The 21,078-nt window shown below is 38.7% G+C and overlaps 1 protein-coding gene across 2 annotated transcripts in view; it reads left to right on the plus strand.

The window, feature by feature from the left end:
• FGF14 (fibroblast growth factor 14) overlaps nucleotides 1–21,078 on the plus strand; it is a 691,909-nt gene that overhangs the window by 497,518 nt on the left and 173,313 nt on the right. For both annotated transcript variants that reach the window (XM_019529697.1, XM_019529698.1), the window contains exon 2: nucleotides 10,485–10,595. In XM_019529697.1, coding sequence (XP_019385242.1) covers nucleotides 10,485–10,595 — 111 coding nt within the window. The remainder of the gene's footprint in view (nucleotides 1–10,484; nucleotides 10,596–21,078) is intronic.

A 21,078-nucleotide genomic window follows, 5' to 3' on the forward strand; every position in this document is an offset into this window, starting at 1 on the left:
GCGCTACTTCACGGTCAGGGCGGCTAGGATCTGGAACCAACTTCCAAGAGAGGTGGTCCTGGCTCCTACCCTGGGGGTTTTTAAGAGGAGGTTAGATGAACATCTTGCTGGGGTTGTTTGACCCCAGTATTGTTTCCTGCCATGGCAGGTCGGACTAGATGATCTACTCAGGTCCCTTCCGACCCTAGAAACTATGAAATTGAAAATAGGCTGTAGTTCAAAATTTAGTTCTTAGCCTTGCAAATTATGCTGCTGTCCTTTTCCCGTTGATCTGTGTATTGATAATCTAGAATGTTTTATTTCCTATGGTTCTTTTTTTAGGTGTTTTCCAAATTAAAAATCTAAGGCAATTTGTGGAAGAAATATGGGCTGAATATAAATATTGCTTTATTTTGTGATGCAGTATGCAAGGAAGAAAATAATCAAGACTGTACACATAAATGTAACATGAATTACCATTTTCTTCTAAAAAATAGAGTTTGCCAGAAAAGGGTGAATCAATGAAATTCATTCCTCAGTCAGTAAGATGTGGTGTGAAATATATTAAGCTAAAATTTAAAAAGGTCATTTATTTCCTTTCCATTGTGCTTTCCATTTTCAGTGACAGCTCCTGGGAAGTTTTTATTCTTAAAATCCATATAGTGATTCAAGGGACAGAATGTTAGTCAAATTCTTTTCATATAGTTAGATGGTAGAAGAGTCTATTACCTTGTGGAGTTATGACATTTTTATATGTGAATGAAATAAAACAGTCTACTCTTTCATTGGGGCTAGGTACAGACATTGCTTATAAACTGACATAATTATCAGAAATCAGACTAAACCTGTAACAGAACAGAAATTCAACACACATAAACCAGTTTCAAAATGGCAGAACTCAGTCTAAGATCTGGCTGGATGTAGTATTAGACTTAATTTGTTTAAGTTAGAGCAGTATATCAAACTTCTGTCCCAGACCTACAGTGGCCATCATAGAGGACATTCCAGTTTTCTGCTACTCTGCCCTCTGTCCTCTACTGATACAAATCCAGACATCTTTGTGTCCTCTATTTTTCTCTTCAACAGAAAAATAGAGGAAATAAGGCATCAGGTTTCATAGAAATAGAGGACAGAGGACAACTGGACTGTCCTCTGTGATGGTCACTCTACCCAGATGCCATAGCAAGTTATCTTAGTTCATTGTCCTTCAGCATCACAGGCACCCCTCAGAATTGTGTGCTAGCCTCAGCTGGTGCTTGTCTGTTCTGGTAAGCCCTTCCCCATGGCTGTCACAGACAAGAGCCAGAAAAGTCTCTGTCTCCTGCCTACGTGGCTGGGTGGAGGGTGGGGAGGGGGAGTGGTGGGTGCAGAATGGAAGCCTTCACCACATGGCTCCAGCCCTGAGCCAGCACAATGCTAGGGGAGCCCACATGGTGGGGGAGCTCTGCTTTCCCCTTCCCTGCCCCCAGTTCCCACCACAATAGACAGCCACGCAGGTCCAAGATGCTGCTCCTGGCTGCAGCTGTCAATAGCTTCCAGGTGCAGGGAAGGGGTAGGGGAGCCCCCTTGCTCTGCAGGCCTGGCCTCAAGCCAGCAAGCTGAGGGGAGCCCTGCATAGGGGGGGAGTGGAGGGCTGTGTGTGTCCCCCCCACACCAGGAACTGGGAGTGGGGGCACCATGAACTGGGAGTGGGGGGAGCAGAGCCCCCACTGCATGAGTCCCCCAGGTTTCTGGCTCAGGGCCAAGGGTCCTGGGCCAGGTCCATGTGGCAAGGGACTGTACTCCTTGCATCCCTGCCCCTGGTTCCTGGCACCACAGATAGCATGTGGCTCCAGGCTACTCTCCTGGCTGCAGCAGTCAGCAGTGTCTGGGCAGAGGGGGAGGTGTGTGGGAATGGACCCCCCCACCGTGTGGGCCCAGCCCCATGCCAGCATATCTCAGGGGACTTCTGCCTCACCCATCTGAAAACTGCATGGCTCTGAGCTGTGGTTCCTGGCTAAAGCAGGAACTAGGGGCAGGTGGGGAATCAGACCCCCTTGCCATGAGGCCACCCAGCTGTGCTGAGGTGGGGCCAGGCCTGTGTGTCACGGGGCCTCCATTCCCACCCCCTTGTCCCTCCACTTGGACACTGCTGACTGCTGCAGCCAGGGAGGGTGAGCACTCCCTCAGGCCCATGGCAGGGGGGAGGGCACAGCAAGGGGTCTCTATGCTCGCCAGTCAGGACTGGCTGTCTGCTCAGTTGCTCCTCTAGGCTGGGAATGATCCAGCAGCCTGCTGTGAGCACCCCCAGCCTGCTGGCCTCTGCCAGTGCTGGCCACCTCCATCCCCTCCCAAGGACAAATGTGATCTCTGTGTGCTCTTGAACTAATCTAGGGGACTTAGAAAAAGCCACAAAAGTTGCATTGAATCTGCTTTGGGCTTTTTGAACCTCTGTACCTAGCCTGGGTTTTTGACTGAAATTTAGCAGGGTGGCCAGAGAAAGAAGATATTTGGGTCTTTGATTCATGATTTTCTTAAAGAAAAGATTGCAGATAATGCCTTCTTATGTACTAGTAGACACTTTATCTTATTAGTAATTTAGATCAAGGAAAAAAATAGCCCAGTTTTCTCAGTGGACAAAAGCTTATAAAAGCAAAGAAAATTGAATTCATCCTTTGTATTTCAAAACCAAAACACACTGAGAAATGGTTTGGTTTATGTAAACAAGATTCAGGAATACAGGACACTTTTTTCTGTATTATGAAATTTAAAAAACCAAATAGAAGATAGTTACAGGAAAACTCTGGTGCAACATGCAGGTAATCTCTCTTTTTTTAAACTAGGGAAGTTATTTTGCTTGCTAGCAGTGGCTGTTGCATTCGGTGGGTACTTATTCCTGCAATGTAACAGGGATAGTGTTATATAACCTCTTTATTTCCTGGCCCCAGTGCTGTCTGACTGGGACCAGGAAATAAAGACCGTTATCCAGGATTCCTGTATGTCATGCTTTACTGAATGGTGTTAAAGTTAGTTAGGTACTGAACAAATAGAGAGTAAGCAAATTAAGATGCCTAGTTCTTACAGTGTGGAAGGGAATATGCCACAGAAGTGAAGGAATTTGCTGGAGAGCTTCCAAGGCATCCTGGAAGTTACTAATAATAAAGACAAATCAGGGAAAGTAAAATTCTCCTGATTACTCATTTGTGGTAAGATTAGGAATGCACAATATTGTCCAATAGAAACAGAAGAGAAGTACAGCTATTTGGACATAAAGTTATGAAATACATTGAATTAATTGAAAATTGTCATTTAGTAATGACCTTTAAAAAAAAACCAACCAAAAGCTAGTTATCAAATGAGACCATTGACCTTATGTTACATATCTGGCTAGTAAAGCCAAAGCACGAAAATATGAATAATTAATGGTTGCATAAATTAAATATCAACTTATTTTGTATAACTGACAGCTAATCAAAGCAAGTTCATTGTGGAAAAAGGACTTTATTTAAGTGAATAATGGGCATTTGTTAGTGAAAACCATTTGCCCAAATAAGAGCATTTACCAAGTTAAATGTATGTGTTCAGTAAAGCCTACCATGACCTAAAGACAGAAAACACAGATAAATAAATGGCGAAGACCAGATTTGTTTGCAATAAATATAGAAGCAATCTAAACATAAATGCAAAGCTGCCAGCATGAGACGTTTGATGTCATTCCTGCAACAAAAGTAACAATTTTGCAGATCTGTGGTGTTTTCAGTATACAGTAATTTGCAAAGAAATATAAAAGCAAAATACATCCCGTCAACAAAGAACGGGAAACAGTGAAGATAATGATGGTGGAGGAACATAATTCTTTGTTGTGTGTCTTACTATTTTTTTAAATGAAAGTTTCAGAGTTGTGTAGTTTGACATTGGACTGAAATGAACAAAAAGCAGATTTCAAAATAAATTCTGGAGCTGAGTACAATTTGATTACCACAAAGATACAAAAATAAGTGACTGTTGCAAACAACAATCAAAAATTGCCTGTGTAACAAAGCCACACTGGAATGTGTGTTTAAGAACAAATACCAGTCTTCAGCATATGAAATAGTGGAATAAGAATCTTTTGCTAAAATTATAAGATTATATTAAGTATGTAATATGTTACATGGATAGCAAAACTGGTGTACACATTATACAAAGTCCAATTAGAACGGAGAGCGAAATAAAAACTGAACAAGACAAAAAGGTAAAATTAAAGGTAACTGAGCATATGCATACACTAGGTGAACAGTATAGTCATCATAATAAAATTGTACATAGCTTGAAAAGAATTAAAGCACCAAATGCAAGTCCGTTAGTGGGGAGTAGAAGCAGTCGATGAGATCACATGTAAACTTCAAAATGTAGAAGTTAGAAAGTTGATAATCCACCAGTTTTAGATGCAAAGTGAGGATTTTATGAAGTCTGCAAGATGTAGTTTTACATTTTCTGAACTTTTATTCTGAACGTTTTGGGCTGATACATGTAGTAAGAGACTTACATATGGGGTTTCCTTAGCACTGGAGGCATACCCTGTATCATACCCTGAATTTTTGACTGTTTGGATGGCTTGCAAAATAAATTCTGATGGTCTATTAATATTGGCAAAAACAGAACATATTTAATATCACAATGAGATATTTCATAGTGTTTTGCAGTGTTCCAGTCAGAACATTACTTGAGGACAGCACACAGTGGTAGATAACAGAGATGCTTTTGCGAATTAGAAAAAGAGCTGTAACAGGAGCATCTCTACTAAAATATGTTTAAAACTAGTAAAGCACCCAAAATTGTTGCTACAAGTTCACAAGGATGAACTTGCAGGATAAAAACTCAGTAGTCAGTGCTTGCAACTGCTAACATACAACAGAACAATATTATAAATATGTTTCTATGCAGAAATCAGTTAAGTCTCAGAGAAAGACTAACTCTGAAGCCAGTGGTTAAGGAACCCAGATGGGCTGTGGGAGACCTAATTTTCATTCCCTGTTTTAATGCCCATTGAGTTATATATGTCCACCAGAACAGACCCAATGGAAGACTTGGGAGAGACTGATTCTCTCTGCCCAGGGGTTAACAGTATTGTCACTCCCAGGCTTCAACCATAAGTCAGCCCTTCAAAATTGCAATTTGAAAAAAATAAAATATGGACTTACTTTTGTTATTGTCTATTCTTTTTGAGCCATTACAGTTTGTACTGATAAGTGTTTCTAGCTGTGAGGGCTAGAAATGTTTTTACATAAAATGAAACTAGGTATAATAACTCTTATAATAACTGACTTCAGGGGCTAGAACTTTATGAAAACCAATTACATATTGTGAGTTGGCAGTGCTCTGGTAATGCTATCTGCCTTCATTCCCTTCTGTGTGCCTTAATTGGCTGTATTCCATCAGTCTCAGTTGGTGTCCTCTGTGCATTTTGTTTAGTGGGGAAGAGGAAGGGTGAGAAGGGGACTCTAAGGAATAGTAGCTGCTGGAGTCAATGGGCACTGACACCGGTTGTGTTCTTGAGAGAGAACTTTATACAACCCTGAAGCATACCATGCACCTAAGGTTAGGTAATAAATAGCTTTTTTATCAGTAATTCTGAGTCGCACTTAGATTTTACCTAGTTTTTATAGAGAATGCAGTAATTGTTTTCATATTCAAGGCAGTAGTGGCTAGTTCTCAAACTTCCTGAGGCTGAGCAGACACTTTTTTATTTTCACTAATCTTTTCCAAAAAGACTGTAGTTCTTATTGGAAGGTGATGCAGATACATTAAAATTCATAGAAATTCAAGTTACTATTTAGCCACAGATCATCTATAATACATGTAGAAATGGGTTTATCTGAGCTGCCTGCTGCCAGTGGGCCCGGCTACACATTCAAATTAAAGCTGAGTAGAAACCAGCTATAGAGTTGTTATATATTAACTTTATAGCTGGTTGCATGTTTTTATATCTGGATAGTCATTTTTATGGTGTGATAATTACTTTGCAGGGCTGACTGATTTAAATTTATTGTGCCATTAACTAATTAATGATGTAACATATGAATGTGTAGCAGGGGCCAGTGTGTGTCAGTTATGCTCTGGAAGAATCCTCTGCATCTCCGGGGTTAGGGACAGGCATTCGTAGATTTCATAGACATTCGGGCTGGAAGGGACCTCGGAAGATCATTGAGTCCAGCCTCCTGCCCCAGAGGCAGGAAGATAGCAGGGGTCATAGGATCCCAGCAAGATAAACATCCAAATTTCTCTTGAAGGTGTTCAAGGTAGGTGCCTGAACCATCTCCTACAGCAGTCTAGTCCAGACCTTGAAGACTCAGACAGTAAAGAAGTTCTTCCTTATGTCCAGCCTGAAATGGTCATGGAGGAGTTTGTGACCATTTGACCTTGTTTTCCCTTGGGATGCTCTGGTGAACAGACGATCCCCCAGATCCTGGTGAGCACCCCGATAAACTTATAGGTGGCCATCAGATCACCCCTGAGCCTGCGCTCTTCTAGGCTAAAGAGTCCCATGGCTCTCAGCCTGTCATCATAAGGTCTGTTTTCCTGACCTCTGATCATGCACATGAAGCCTGAGCCTGAATTGATTCAATCTTTCCAGTTTAGTCTAACCTGGGTAGGCTAAACCAGTTTGTAATCATACAAACATCCCCTCTGGACTGAGGAAATTCAGGCACATGCCTGCAGTGGCTCAAGCTAGAAGCCAGGGAGCACTAGATCAGCCCTCCTTTTCCTTCCATGGTGCTGAGCTGAGGGGGAGGGGCATGGCCAGGCCCCAGCTGGATGCTCTGATTAGGAAGGGGGTTCCTCCCCCCATGCTTGATAACAGAGCATTTGTCACCCCTTCAGAAAAAAGCCCCTCTCATTAGTTCAAGCTCTTCTTAACTTTTTGCAAAGAAGGGAACATGTCAAGGAGGGACATTACCTGCTGATTAGCTCTAAAAATTCCTAAAGACACCATCCTCTTCTACCTTACAGAGACACCTCTCAGCATTAGCTAGCATACCACATGCTGACTATGGTCCCTGCTGTGGGAGGGAGGAAGGAAGGATCCCTGCTTCAGCTGTGAGCAGCCGGGGGGGGGGGCAGACAGATGCTCTGTGCCTACAAAACTCTGTTGGAGCTCCAGCGAGGGAGCAGAGAGTTGGGGCTAGCCCAGCTCTGGAGCACAGGGGCCTGCCCAAGCCAGAGAGCATGCCAAGATGCTGGAGGAGTCTGGTTTAACTTAAACTAGGAAGCGGTCTGGGACAGACATTGCATAAACTGGTTTGACCCAGATCAGTTAGTCTGATACTACATTCAACCAAGTTAATCTCAAACTGGTTTCAGCCATTTTCAAACTGGTTTATGTGCACGGAATGTCTGTTCTGTTACAGGTTTAAATCAGTTTCTGGTCACTTAAACCAGTTTATGTGTAATGTCTGTCCCTAGCCTAGAGTGGTAAGAGTCCCCCTGCCCAATCAACTCAATTTTTCTATTAAACTTGCTGATCAAGAGACTAAGATATTATGTTCTATTTCTGTTATTTTGTCTGTTTTTAAAGAACAAACTTATAAGCTTGACGGGTAAAATAAACTCTTAAGATTTTTATAAATGAACTTTCAAATGAAGGAGCCGTACTTTTGTAATAATAGACCAGATCATTATATTACTACAAGGATCACTCAAAGCATTCATAGTTCCACACCAGTTATGCATTTCTAATTTATTAATATGCATTGTGGCATGTCTTACTGCTATAGCAGCCATTATTTTGATCTTTGAGTCTTGGCAAGAACATGCCATGCAAAAAATAATTGCTACTTCACTTATTATTGTGAACTCTTACAGAAACTTGTGTATACTTGCAGTATTATTTTTATTCCAGTGTAATTATGTATAGCTAATAATCTAAAATAGCCAGACTTTTATTTTTAAAGAAACAACTAGGTTTTAATTTTTATATATATTTTAAAAACTAAGGAAATCACTTAACAACTGACAGAATTATAATTATAATGGTTCCACCCCAAATTTCATGTTTGCCAATCAGCACAGAAGATTGTAAATAGTTTGCGATAGTGATTGACTTTTAATTAATTTTAAAATATATTGATTTTATCAATTACAAAACCTACTTTATGCAGCTGAAAGCTGATCTATATTTATTTTGGCTTTGAGACTATAGAAACTACATACAGTTTTACAAAATACAGTAGGTTTTGCTTTCTTCTTTCTCCTGAAATACTTCCTAAACTTGTTGAACAAGTTTGCTTTAAATATTGCTTTTTTCAGTCTTGCTATTTTGATATAGAGCTTTAATAGACATCAAGAGAAAGTATTCATTTTAAGATGATCTATAAAATATTAAGGGTAGATATGAACAGTTTAATGGGGTGCTCATATTTTTAATGATTAAAAGATTTTGGAGTTTCCAGATTAAGTGAAGATAGGACATCAGGGAAAAGACAGCTTGCTCTAAGTAGCAGATTTAGGAGACTTAGATTTAATAGATTTAGTAGACAAGGATTTGTCACAGTATTCCTATGTCAAAGGTCCTGATGTTGCAAGAAATAAAATACTCCTGAAAATATTTTGGGGTTTCCAGATCAAATTGATTAAATTAGTACATCAAGGAAAGATTTGGTAGAGTGGCCATAATACATGCTGAATGACTGACATTTATAGTTTTTGTGGTGTTTCAGTAGTTTTTGTGTTGTAACCTGTATGATAAGAGCATATTTACAGAATAGTTTGTTCATTTTGCATTTAAAATGTATATGGGTCTGCTGTTTAAGACTGACTTATTGCAAGTTTTATGAATACAGAAGATATTGTAAAATATATTGACACATTTATCACTTTTGTACATTTTCCATGCTAGCTGATTCCTTGCAAGCATTCTATTTAGGACTATTTTGTTTATATGCCACAATTTTGTGCATTTCAGTCTCTGTATTCATTAAAGGTTAAACTGTGTATTCCTTACCCACATTGCAAGTAATCCTACTGCCAATGAGATGATTCATGAGAGGAACTGTATATCAGCTTTAGGAAAGAGTTTATGATCCAGCCCCAAATCATGTTTGCATGAAAATGGGATCTTTTTTCTTTAATGTTTCCATTTTAATCAATTATTCACCGGAAGAGCTAGTTAGTCTTTATAAAATTAGTTTGTTGTTGTGGCAGTGAATAAACATAAATTTATTTGTTATGTCTTCATGAGTTGCCAGTCTGTTTTTTCTAATTTGGCCATGTTGGATCTGGTGCATGTTTCAGTGGCAGATATTTGATAATGGTGATGATGAGGAGGGGGATACATGTTTCCTGCTGGAATGCTAACAACAGTTAGCTCTTTTGCAGGAAATGTTGGTTTAGGAGATAGCATTCATCCTGTCAGCACTGTTATGTTGCATGGGGTAGCACCGTTTTTCAGATGAATTGTAAAGTTGAAGCTCTGTGATCCTTGAGCAGTCCTGTAGTGAAAACAACCTTTGCCTGACTGGCATAATTTGGAAAGCCAGTCAAGCAAAAGTAGTGTATCTTTTCAAATAGAGTGTGTATTATTGTTTTGCTCTTTCTTTCAGTGCAATGCTGCTAAATATTTTGTTTCCACTAATGAACATACATTTAAACTTGAGTTACAAGTAATAATTACACAGACTTATTTTCACTCTAGAAATGGTTGCATTTCCTGAAGCATTTCAAATTTTTGTGTTAAGCTTTTTGGATGATAGATAATAGGTACTATTTATGTAAAATATTTCTACATGTTTCTGAGGTTAATTTTAACATGAAAATAAGGCTGTTAACTATTGTCTCATATCTGCATTCCAACTGAAGAAGTTTCAGCTGTCCTGAAATTCTCTATTTATTTATAGTTTCAACTCTCGGTGAGAAAAGGCAGCCCTTGGTTTGCCCTGGACTTGGTTGTTTTTCACTGGTGGGTGGGTGAACTATGTTTGTATCTTGGTCCATAAAGCACTTTAGAACTATTGCTAAATGTTATAAAAGGAAATATTTAACTCTAGGTAGGGAATAAAAAGAAAGCTATTTTGCATAACAAAAGAAGATTTTTCTTGCAAGTGACCCTTACAGCAATACATAAAGGCTAGTAAATAATTTTAAAACAGGAGATAAGAGCGGGGTTTTTGGAAATGTTCTGTTTCTAAATCTTATCTATGAGGCTCTTTAAGTATTTTTAATTCCAACTGGAAATTTATTTGTAGGGTTTAATTTTGTTTAAACCTGTAGTTTGCATACAGTAGCCCAGCTCTGTTTACCTCTGTTAATTGCCATCAAGGACGTTCACAGCAGAAAACAGGACATAAAAACTGATGTAGTAACATTCTTCAGAAATAAATTTTCATTCTGTATCTCCATCAACAATCATCCTGCTTACTAGTATTGAGTTAGACTTGAGAAACAGCTAGGCTGCTTCAACAAATTTCCTTCTACAATGAGAGAAATAGGGATAACTCTTGGAAAAAAAAAAGTTTTGAGGCTAGTGACAAAATATGTTTGTCTTTCAGATCCCCAGCTCAAGGGTATAGTGACCAGGTTATATTGCAGGCAAGGCTACTACTTGCAAATGCACCCCGATGGAACACTCGATGGAACCAAGGATGACAGCAGTAATTCTAGTAAGTGACTGCTATAGGAGAATGTATTAATCTCAAACACAGATCGCAGATGTAATTGGATATATACATGTGGACACTATTTTAATGGATTTTGAGGCATCTTGGTGTGTTTTTGGTAAGATTGTGTCAATTTAAAATATATGAACCATTAATATACCTTGTACAGAATCCTTAACATATGTGTGTGGATGTGTGGGTGTATGTAAATGTTTGTAAAAATTACCCAGTGAAGAAGCAGCTATGCATTTTTCTGTCAATAAGCATAAAATTTGCAGAAGTTTTCATCACAGGCCTAACTGTAGTCCCATTAAGGACAGAACTTCAGTTGGACTTGGTGAGAAGAAAGTTAGGTCACTGCTGAATACTTTAAAATATCCTACCATAAACTATTCATCATCAAAGTTTTCCTTTATCTTCCTTGAAAAATTAAAAAAGAGAGAGAGAAACAAAGTAAAAAATGTAATTGGAATTCTGATAGGTAAGGCCCCGATTCAGCAAGGTAATTGAGTGTGTATCCAATGTTAAGTGTGGTGTTAGTTCTGTTAAAGTACCTATTTAATTACCTTCCTGAACTTGGGCTAATGTAACTGATCCTGAAGTCCCTATGCTCCCAGGAGTCCCAGTGACTTCAATAGGATTTTTGCAAGTGTAGGGACTGCAAGACTTGGCACTATTTGTAAAGCCAGTCAAGCAAAAACAGAGTAACTCTTCAAATAGAGTGTGTATTATTGTTTTGTTCTTTCTTTGTGTGCAATACTGCCAAATATTTTGTTTCAGGTAATGAACATACATTTAAACTTGAGCTGCAAGTAATAATTAAACAGATTTATTTTCACTCTAGAAATGGTTGCCTTTTCTGAAGCATTTCAAATTTTTATACTAAGCTTTTTGGTGATAGATTATAGGAAATATCTATGTAAAATATTTTTACATGTTTCTGAGCTTAATTTTAAGCATGAATTTTGTAAGATTTGTGGCTACACGTTACCCATATATTAATAAACCTTTTGTTTCCTCAGCGGTGTTGGAATTAGAGATCAGGAATTTAAGGGATATGGGATTTCTATTTTTATTTAGTCAAGCCTTCTGTTTTTGAGACTTCAGTTAATAACACCATATGTGCTTTTTAAAGCATTTCATTCACAACTATTATACTACTCTTTTATTGGCCTATATTACATTTTAGACTCTGTTGATGTGCATCACTGTTTCTATTTTCTTGCTGTACTTTCATGTGTCTTTCTTTTACTTCATGTGTGTCCACTCCTCATCCTGTTAATGCATCATTTAATTTAGTGTCAAGCCTTATGCAAACAAGCTTACCATTGCTTTTAATAGCAATTTTGCCTGTATGTGGCAAAATTTGCCTCAAGAATAAGAGTCTTATGTTTGTGTTTTTATGTGTGCATGTCTCTCTTTTTACAATGATGGCAGTAGCATCAGTAGCCAGAATGTAGCTCTGGATCTTTTAAAAATTAATTTACAATCCCTTACTCTCTTCTCTTCTCTTCTCTTCTCTTCTCTTCTCTTCTCTGTTTCCATCTATTCCAGTCTTACATGTTTGCTCATAGAGTTTTTCTTCTCCCTTTTCTAGCTGCCTGCCTGGTTCACTCATTCTTTCACATTGCTATAAAATGTAGAATAACTTCATTTCTCCAAAAGCAACCCATACTGAATAAAGGTATTTCACACTCTGCATACATAACTATTGAGTTATGCTATATTTTGCATTAATATGAGTTAGAGATTAGATATTCTGACAAACTCCTTTTTTTATCCTATGGGAGGAAAATAAGTCCAATTCACTATGAATTTTTATATCCTCAATTACTTCTAGTATATACAAATGGTATAAAACATGGGTGATACACTAGTATATAAAACCCATTTGTGTATCGCAGGCCAGGCCAGTCCAGTATTTAATGGAACTGCATTAAAATGTTTACCAGCCAAAATATATGGAGCTCCACCATAGTTTTTTGTAATGTATTAATGGCAACAGTATCTTATCATATGAAAGATGATATGTGTCATGAATTGTGCATTTTCAGGAATAAATGAAGAGCTGTCTGTCTCCTTTCAATTTCTATTGCCAGACTTTTATGGCATTTCTTTTCTTTCAGTTTTTCCTTTTTCTTTACATTTCTGTTTTTCCTTCATTTCTCAGTCTTTTCTAGAGCATGCTTTTGGTTCTTTTTTGTTTTCCTCTACTGTAGCCAATTCTGTTTTTACTCTACTCTTTTCCTCTCCCATGCTCCCTGACATCTTTTAATATAAATTGTTTATTTTATTGTGGATAGAACCCTTTTTACTCTTTTGTTTTGTCCTTCTTTTTATGATATCCTTATTCTGAGTGCCTATATCCAGTTTTACTTACAAATGTGCTACACGTTTTACTGATGATTTGTTTGGAATGGGGAGGAGAATTCACATTCTGGCTATTAAGTTTACATGTTTCTTATTTGGTTGATCACTCCCCCGGTCTGTGAAGGCATGAAGATACACTGGTTGTCAGGGAGAGGAGAAAGCACCCTTATCCTTGCCAGTGAGAGTGACTAATTCCCTTGAATATAGTTTTGGATTTGGTTTCATAAAACCACAGTTGCATTATTGCTTACCGTTTGGCATGCAACATCAAATTGCTTTTGTTCAGTGTATTCTGCACTACTGATTGTCACTGAAAGTACGGAAAGAGTTTTCCCCCCACAACAGATTGGCTTAGCAGCTGAGTGCCCTTGAGCATCTGGAGGAAATGATTAGAATGGGATGTTTAAGAGGAGGGAGTGATTTCTGTTTTGGCCAAGCACATATTGTTAGAGGTTTAATCACATCACTTTTTCTTATTGTTGATTATTTATGCTGGATCCAAACATGTGCTCAACTGTTAGAGGATAAAAAATAGTCTCTGCCCAAGGAACTTGCTTCCTAATTTTAGAGGTACCTCAGTGAGTGGAACAAATCATTCTGACCGCCACGGTGAGGTAGGACTAGGGTAACTACCTATAAGCTCAGTCAGTCATTCAGCTTTGCTATGTGTATCTTTAGTGGTTCCAGTACAGTTCAAAGTTTTTAAGTTGCTTGTTTTTAAATGAAAGCTTATAGGTATTTATTATGGCTGTGTTTGTGAGGACAAGGGGAAGTGGGTTATCCAGACTGCAAGTTTTCTTACTGAGGCTCCCAACAGCAAAAGAGTTAATGCTAGACTGCTTCTGGGTCTGATTCATGGAGGCTTCTCAGTGCAGCTGCAAGAACTGATTTGTCAGTGTGAGCAGCCAAGGAGTTAAATTTGCTACTGCATAACACCTGTCACTCTGCTCTGACACAGCAGCTCCCATAGCTGGAGGGGTGATAGGGGGTGATGAACGACAGCATCCCTTGACTTCTGGTCACACCATTAATTCCTTTACTGTGCCACAGTGAGAAGACCCCAGGCCAGATCCGTGGGTGGGTCTTCCAGGTGCAAAAGTCCCTGCAGTCCAAATCTGCCCCATGGAGACCAAATGAGTTTGACATTCCTGCCCTAATCCTGCTCGAACCCCACTGAAGAGTTTTGAAAAGTGGCTTCAATGGGAGTAGTTAGGACACCACTGAGTTAAAAAAAAAAAAATCAGCTTCTATATTCCCAGTGGTGACTTTCCTTAGTAAGAATAGGGCCATTCCATCGTATAGCTCATCTTCCATTGTCTAGAAGGTGGATGGGAATGAGTGGACTTGAGGTTGCAATGACTCCCAAGGTAGCTAGGAGGGTTTTTATACTTACTGTCAATAGATGGTATTTATACCCAATTATTCACATAAGGAAAGGGCTGGCAAGGCAGAGGAAGGCAGAAAGAATGTACTATAATGAGACAGATGAGAGCTATGTCCCTAGGTACACTGATGAATTTTAGATGCCTTCATGACAAGAATACTGCACGAAACAGAATTGGATTGACTGGATTTCAGTGGAGAGTCATCTTCTTGGGATCCTTACGTCTTTATCAACCAGCTGATGATAATATCAGAAGCTGCAGGGTCTAGGCCAGCTGTTGGTTATGGCAGTGAATTTATGCATATTGCCTTACAGAATTGGGGTCATTCATTTAAAATGTGGTCCATGCATAGAGTCCTTATTTTCTGACCTTTCAGCGTCACTGCCAAATAGATTTTATTTCATTACTTTTCTTTTACATAATTTTCTTCTTGTTGACATTTTCTCTGCCATTCTTCCTTCATTGCATGTGTCAGTGCTTCTGTTTGTGTCCATTGCTTTCCTGTGCCAGGTGCAGAAAAACAAGGACTAGTTTTGCAGATTCAAGAAATAGGGGATCCAGGAGTGGGGCAATGGGGATGTGGGCATGCCCCACCTTTGTCTGTGCCATGCCTGTTCAGCAAACTCTGAGCTCACCACCTGATCAGTGCACACTCCTGCTGGAGTTCTGCATGTTCAGTTAACTCTGAGCTCACCAACTGAGCGGCACAAGCTCTGGCTGCATCTTTTACCCCTACCTCTAATTCTGTTTTTGGCCCCAAACAACCTGGCACTATTTAGTTTAGGTGTTCATCAGCAACTTTTATTTTGTTTTGGTCCCAAAAATGTTCCCAGTGTCATTCGGTGTGTTTCAAAGCAGTGAGAGGACAGGTTATATTTGCAGCATTTTTTCATGTGTCTGGCCAGCCTGTTACTTTGCAAACTGGATCTGGCACAAATGATGCAGTTAATACAGAGACTATGAAGGGGTAGAGGAAGAGGTACCTATTCCATTGCCCTGGTAACTTTTAAAATTCTGTTTCACAAATATACATTCCTCAGAAAACATTCTCCTTCTTGAACCCTTGGTTCTGGTTATATGTCCTTAACATAATGCTAGAATTTTTATCTTATCATAATATGGTGGCTTTAGTAGAGAGTAGAAGTGGAGTAGAGTTCAGGTTAACTCAAAACATGAACAGAGATGGTTCTTTAATCATGGAGATTTGCAACAAAATCAGACTCCTTTAGCCCTCTGTCTCTTTGGGTGCATCTCCACTTATATTTAGGAATATGTGAATGAGATCAGCCTCTCTGGTTGAACCACACCTCCCTATCTATATCTTTCCCTGCAGACTGCAACAGATTCATCCACGTTATTCTCTTGTTTCTTATGGGAAGCCCTTTTGGCAGTCCCACTAGTGGTCCTTTCATATCTCCTCGTGGCTTGGTTTTCAATACAGGCAGTAAAGACAGGAAGTGAGGCTAGAAGTGAGGTGCAGAACATTGTAGGATGATTGTGGGTGGATGTGCTGGGTTCAAGGCCTGCAATGCTCAGGTGCATTCCAAACACGTTGTAGAGAGGGGCATGCTAGGAGGCAGGCCAGAGCTAAGATGCTGAAGTTCAGCAGAGCTTCTGGTCTTGGGCTGGGCTGCCACCATGGGTTGAGACTTGGGGATTTTCAATGAAATGATCAGTGTGCATGGGACAGGAATTGGGAGGGGAAACCCTAAAGTTAATCTTATATAACAGTGAAAACAGATACTTTATTTCTCCCACAAAATATACCTTAAATGATAACTAAAAGCATCCATGGAATGTTTATTTTCAACTGTTAATCAATGCGGTTATGGCTGTTCGAATACATTTGATTACGATTATATTTGTTATAAATGTAACCAAAAAAACCCCCGTTTAAGGATAAATAAATCAAAACCAAACCATAATCATTTAGCATTTGGTGAGTATGTTGTATTTCTTCTCTTTAAAAGGAAAAAAACAACCATGCATACAGCAAAAGAAAAAAAAATCAAGATTGGTATCTTTGCTCTAAATTGTTATGTTTTTATTGGTATACAGAGTGAGAACACTCTGGGGTTTTGGGGCGCTCCCAGAGATACACTCCAGGTTTGTGTAAGCTTACTAGTTCCCCAGACTGCTGACTGGGCATGCCCACATAATTAATTTGACCTGTGGTAAACTGTCACAATTTACCACAGGCATTTCAGTCAAATAATTGGAGAAAAAAGGGCTCATTACATTGGGGGGGAAAAAAGCGATTAAATACTTTGGCAACATAATAGGGAAAAAAAACCCAAACTGACAAAAACTGACAAAAGCTTTACTCTACTTTCAGACTACCATGTAGCCCCATAAAATTCCTATGTAAATCACCCAGGGTCAACTTCCCTTCAGTCGCAGCTATTTCTCTTCACCGGGGATCTCCAGGCCACAACTCCTCACCAAGAGCACCCTCCCACCCCACCCCAGGGGAGCCAGGGGTTTCTCTCCAGTGTCTCTGCCTATGGCTCCATTATTATGTTTTGACTGGTGTACAGTAAAACAGACCTTGACATCTAAATGTTGTTCCTCATCTTGACTTTTCATTTTAATATAGCTACATTAGAAACGTGTGTAGAGCTTGTTATTAAAATAACAAAGTCAAGAACTAACAGATTGGAAAATATCAGAATAAAATTGCCCAAACAGCCTTATTTTGGCCTGTGCTGCATATCTATGATTTGATTTTATGGGATCTTATGTTATATTTCCCTTTCCTTTTTCATTGAATAGTGCTCAAAGTATGATGCAGTTGTTTCATACTGGTATGTCCTCTAGCTTCACTTTTCATGGATGTACTCTTGTGCCTTTATTTATACCATATGAACTAAACATGAAGAAAGTAACTTCCTCCTAGGGTTTTCTAAGAGTAGTACACTAGTATGAACGATATCATTCAATTTATCTTTGCAACTTCCTCTGTGAAACAAGGGGAGAGTGCTTATCAATAAGAGGGGATCCTGGTTTTCTCTGATAAAAAATCCCCAATTTTCAGTTTAAAAAAGTAACCAAAATCCACATTTTTTCATGCTATATATTAGTGGCGTTTCATATATATATATAAGTGGTGTTTCATTTTAAACACAGAAAAATGTGGATATATAGATATAGAGAGAGTGGTGTTTAATTTTAATCATAGAAAAATATGTTAGGTTACTTTTTTAAAACCAAAAATTGGGGTGTTTTTTTTAATCCGAGAAAACCAGTATCCCTGTTGATGAGGAAGAAACTAAGTAACATTAAGATAAAAGTCAATGTTCACAGAAGTCTTCATTCAACAATGAACAACTTCAGACAGTCACAGCCTGATTTTTCAGAGTGTTTTTATTCATCCATTCATACAAACACCCCTTCGATGCGAATGAGTAAGTCAATGTTCCAATCTATCACATTGACAAAATGAGACAGAAAGACAAAGTGACTTGGTCAAGGCTAGGAGGTGAATCAATGGTCCCCAAAATTAGAACTCGAGCATAATTAAGAACTGGGTTTTAATCCTAGTTTGTGTAGTCTCTCAGTCAGATAAATGAGTCTGCTAACTAATGGAGGTTACAAAGAGCACAAAATGATTAGCACCCATAAATAGGAAAAATTAGAATTGAACACACACTTTCCTTTCAATATCTTCTCTTCCCTTTACACAGTGAAGTTATTTTGATGGAGGAGGTAATGTTGAAGTGAGGTAGTCTTGATGGTCCATGAAACATGCAAGAAGCAAGAATTTTTGTGGGTGATATCTTTTATTGGGCGAGCTACGTGGTGGCGATAGGCTTTCCTATGATAGTATCATAGGAAGAGTACAGAGGAAGTACAGTACTGCAGAGGAAGAGTACTGTGATACCTGAAATCTTGTCCAAGTCTATCCCAACTATGCAGCCAATCTGATAAAGGGTAGCACCCACAATAATTCTTTCCTCTTGAATTTTGATGAAGAAGCCATTTTTGTCTCCTCCTATAGCCAATTAACGTAGGGAGCAACTTTATCTCTGCCCTATTAGGGTTCTTACTTAATTATTCTGGATGGCGGTATGGTAATTAATGTGAGAGGTAGAACAGTCATATGTTTTAAACTAACAGTCTTAAGCAAGTTTTATTGAAGAAAATACTGATGAGTTTTGGTGATTTCTTTGGTATTTATAAATCATTTGCACCTGAACAGACTTTCAAAGGGACAGCAAAAAGAACAGATCTGATTCAAAGTACTTTAGTTTTTAAATTATTCGTGCTAACAAAATAGGTATTAGAAATCTTTAAACATCAATGAGAAAAAACTTGCCATGGGATATATCATGTTACTTATGTATCCATGAGCTTTTACTGGGACCCTGCTTCTGATTCAAACTTTAAGAAATTCAGAATCCAAACCCAGATCTGAATTTGGCAGTGAACCATCTCTCAAACAACTAAAAGGACAATAAACATTTCCTAACAAAATGTTCCATGTAAGTAATTGCTATAGAAACCAGAGTGATGTCTGATGACTGCAAGCATGAGGGGATCTGTCCAGCATAATGATGGATAAGATGCAAAGAGATAATTTTTCTGTTAATGTGCAGTACAAATGGGAAAAAGGGAATAGGTGTAGACTGGATCATTTGCTTTTCTGCACTCCCAACCATTTATTCAGGACCAAATTTTGTTTTGCTTAGCATAAGAGTAGAGTCCTGGAGGAACCCACTGAAGTTAGGCAGAATTATAATATCTGTATTACAGACAGTAAAGGACTTTTTCTTGCAATCAAGGAATTTTTGTCTCTTAAAACTGTTTTTTTCAAACTTTTTTTCATTTGTGGGCCCCTAAACATTTTTGAATGGAGGTGTGGGCTCCTTTGAAAGTTTCAACTGGAGGTATGGACCCCTTTGACCTGTAATCATGGGTAGTCACAAACCTTTGATTGGTCATATTCATATTTTGTGAACCCTTTAGACACAGTCTTTGGACCCCCAAGTTGAAAACCACTGCCTTAAAGAGATGGCATGGTTCTACCTCACTTCTGTCTAGAAACATCAGTGAGGTAATACAGCTGCTTTATGCCAAAGAATTATGAAGTAGAATCATTCTGCTTCAGGAGAAAACAAAAATCTTTTTGTTTCACTAGAGCAGACTCAGAAAACATACCCAGTCCTTATGAATGGCTGTTCCTAAATAGCACAGTTAAACCCTGGCAGAAGTTAGAAAATTGCATTTTGGCATAGAAACAGTCTCTACTGAGGAATCCTACACTGCCAGAATCTAGAGGAAATTGCACAGCCCAACTTCTGGCCATGAAATTATAGCATGCTTTGCTAAGCTCAGGAAGAAATCTGCACCTAAAATAGTGTTTTCTGGGCATACATATGCATCAAGAATTGTATGCATACTAACCTCCTTAGTCCCACTGAAGTGTAAAATTTGTGGAATTTAATCCTGACACACTTCAATATGATCAAATGGTCTACATTTTCAAAATTCTAGCATTTTGGTCCACATTTTAACAGTTTATATGTAAGTTAAATTCCAGCAGTTCCAAGGAGGGCAAATTACAGTCTGGGGGCTTTAAAAGACAGCATCATAGAAGTCTTCCCTTATTGCTTCCTAAACATATCAAGGATTCATAAACATAAATCTTTCTAAGGTTTTTTCCTCAGAGGCTGCTGCAATCACTGAAGTAGGCATGCTATTCTTTTTTACCAATTGTTGTCACCTTACCCTGGTTCTATTGCTCTTATTTAGTAGTAGAAGTAGGCAACCATTGATCCTTCTAGATCGTGGTGTATGCACAAGACATCACCCAGATCTTTGATGCATACACCTCAGCAGAAATATGGAGGACTGGGGGCTGTCCAGACTTTCTATCCCCACTTTAGACCATTAAGACAGAACCCAGATGCAGTCTAGTGGGTCAGTGCCTCAATGGTTATAGTTGCATATGCATCCAGGAATCAAACCCAGGTCTCCTGCACGGCAGACAAGAGTTCTACCACGGAACCACAGGGGTCTCTTGCTCCTATCTAAAATTATGCTAATGAGATCTGCTTTCCAGAAGTATTGACTGGACTGATATAAGTTGGAGTCATTTATCATTACCAGGGATCCTGGTTTTCCCTGATATTAAAAAAAATCCCCAATTTTCAGATTTAAAAAAGGAACCCCAAATGCACATTTTTCTGTGATTAAACTGAAACAATATATATTTTAATAATGGGAAAAATGTGCATTTGGGGTTACTTTTTAAATTCAAAACTTGGGGATTTTTTTTTTATCAGAGAAAACCAGGACCCCTAATCATTACCAGTTTTCCTGGATCTCGTGTGTGTCTGTTTATCTTTTTTCTTCATAAAGAACTTGTTCATCTTCTTGCCTGGTGTCCTGAGAGTCCTGGGAAGCAAGGCAGGACAGGTAAGATGTCAATGTGCCCTCAAATTTTCATCCAAAAGTTGAATTTTGTTCTTGGTATCAACCTCCAATGGTTATTTGTTAGCTTTTTTAGACTATTTTTACCTGTTCTCCCCATTTCCCTTAGCCGTAGTATAATATCCCTGCAATATTTCATACAGGTTATTCCTTCAAATCATTACTCAAGATCCAGTTTTATTTTGGCTCCTAACAAGAAACAATCTAAATAACAGTGGCTGTGCCGCATGACGGTTGTAAAGGGAGGATGTTATATTAAAGTTTTGAAATGAGCTGGAATGTTCCAAAGCGATAAATCA

This window comes from Crocodylus porosus, unplaced genomic scaffold, assembly GCF_001723895.1.
Source record: "Crocodylus porosus isolate Cpor-Errol unplaced genomic scaffold, CroPor_comp1, whole genome shotgun sequence".
Lineage (NCBI taxonomy): Eukaryota > Metazoa > Chordata > Crocodylia > Crocodylidae > Crocodylus > Crocodylus porosus.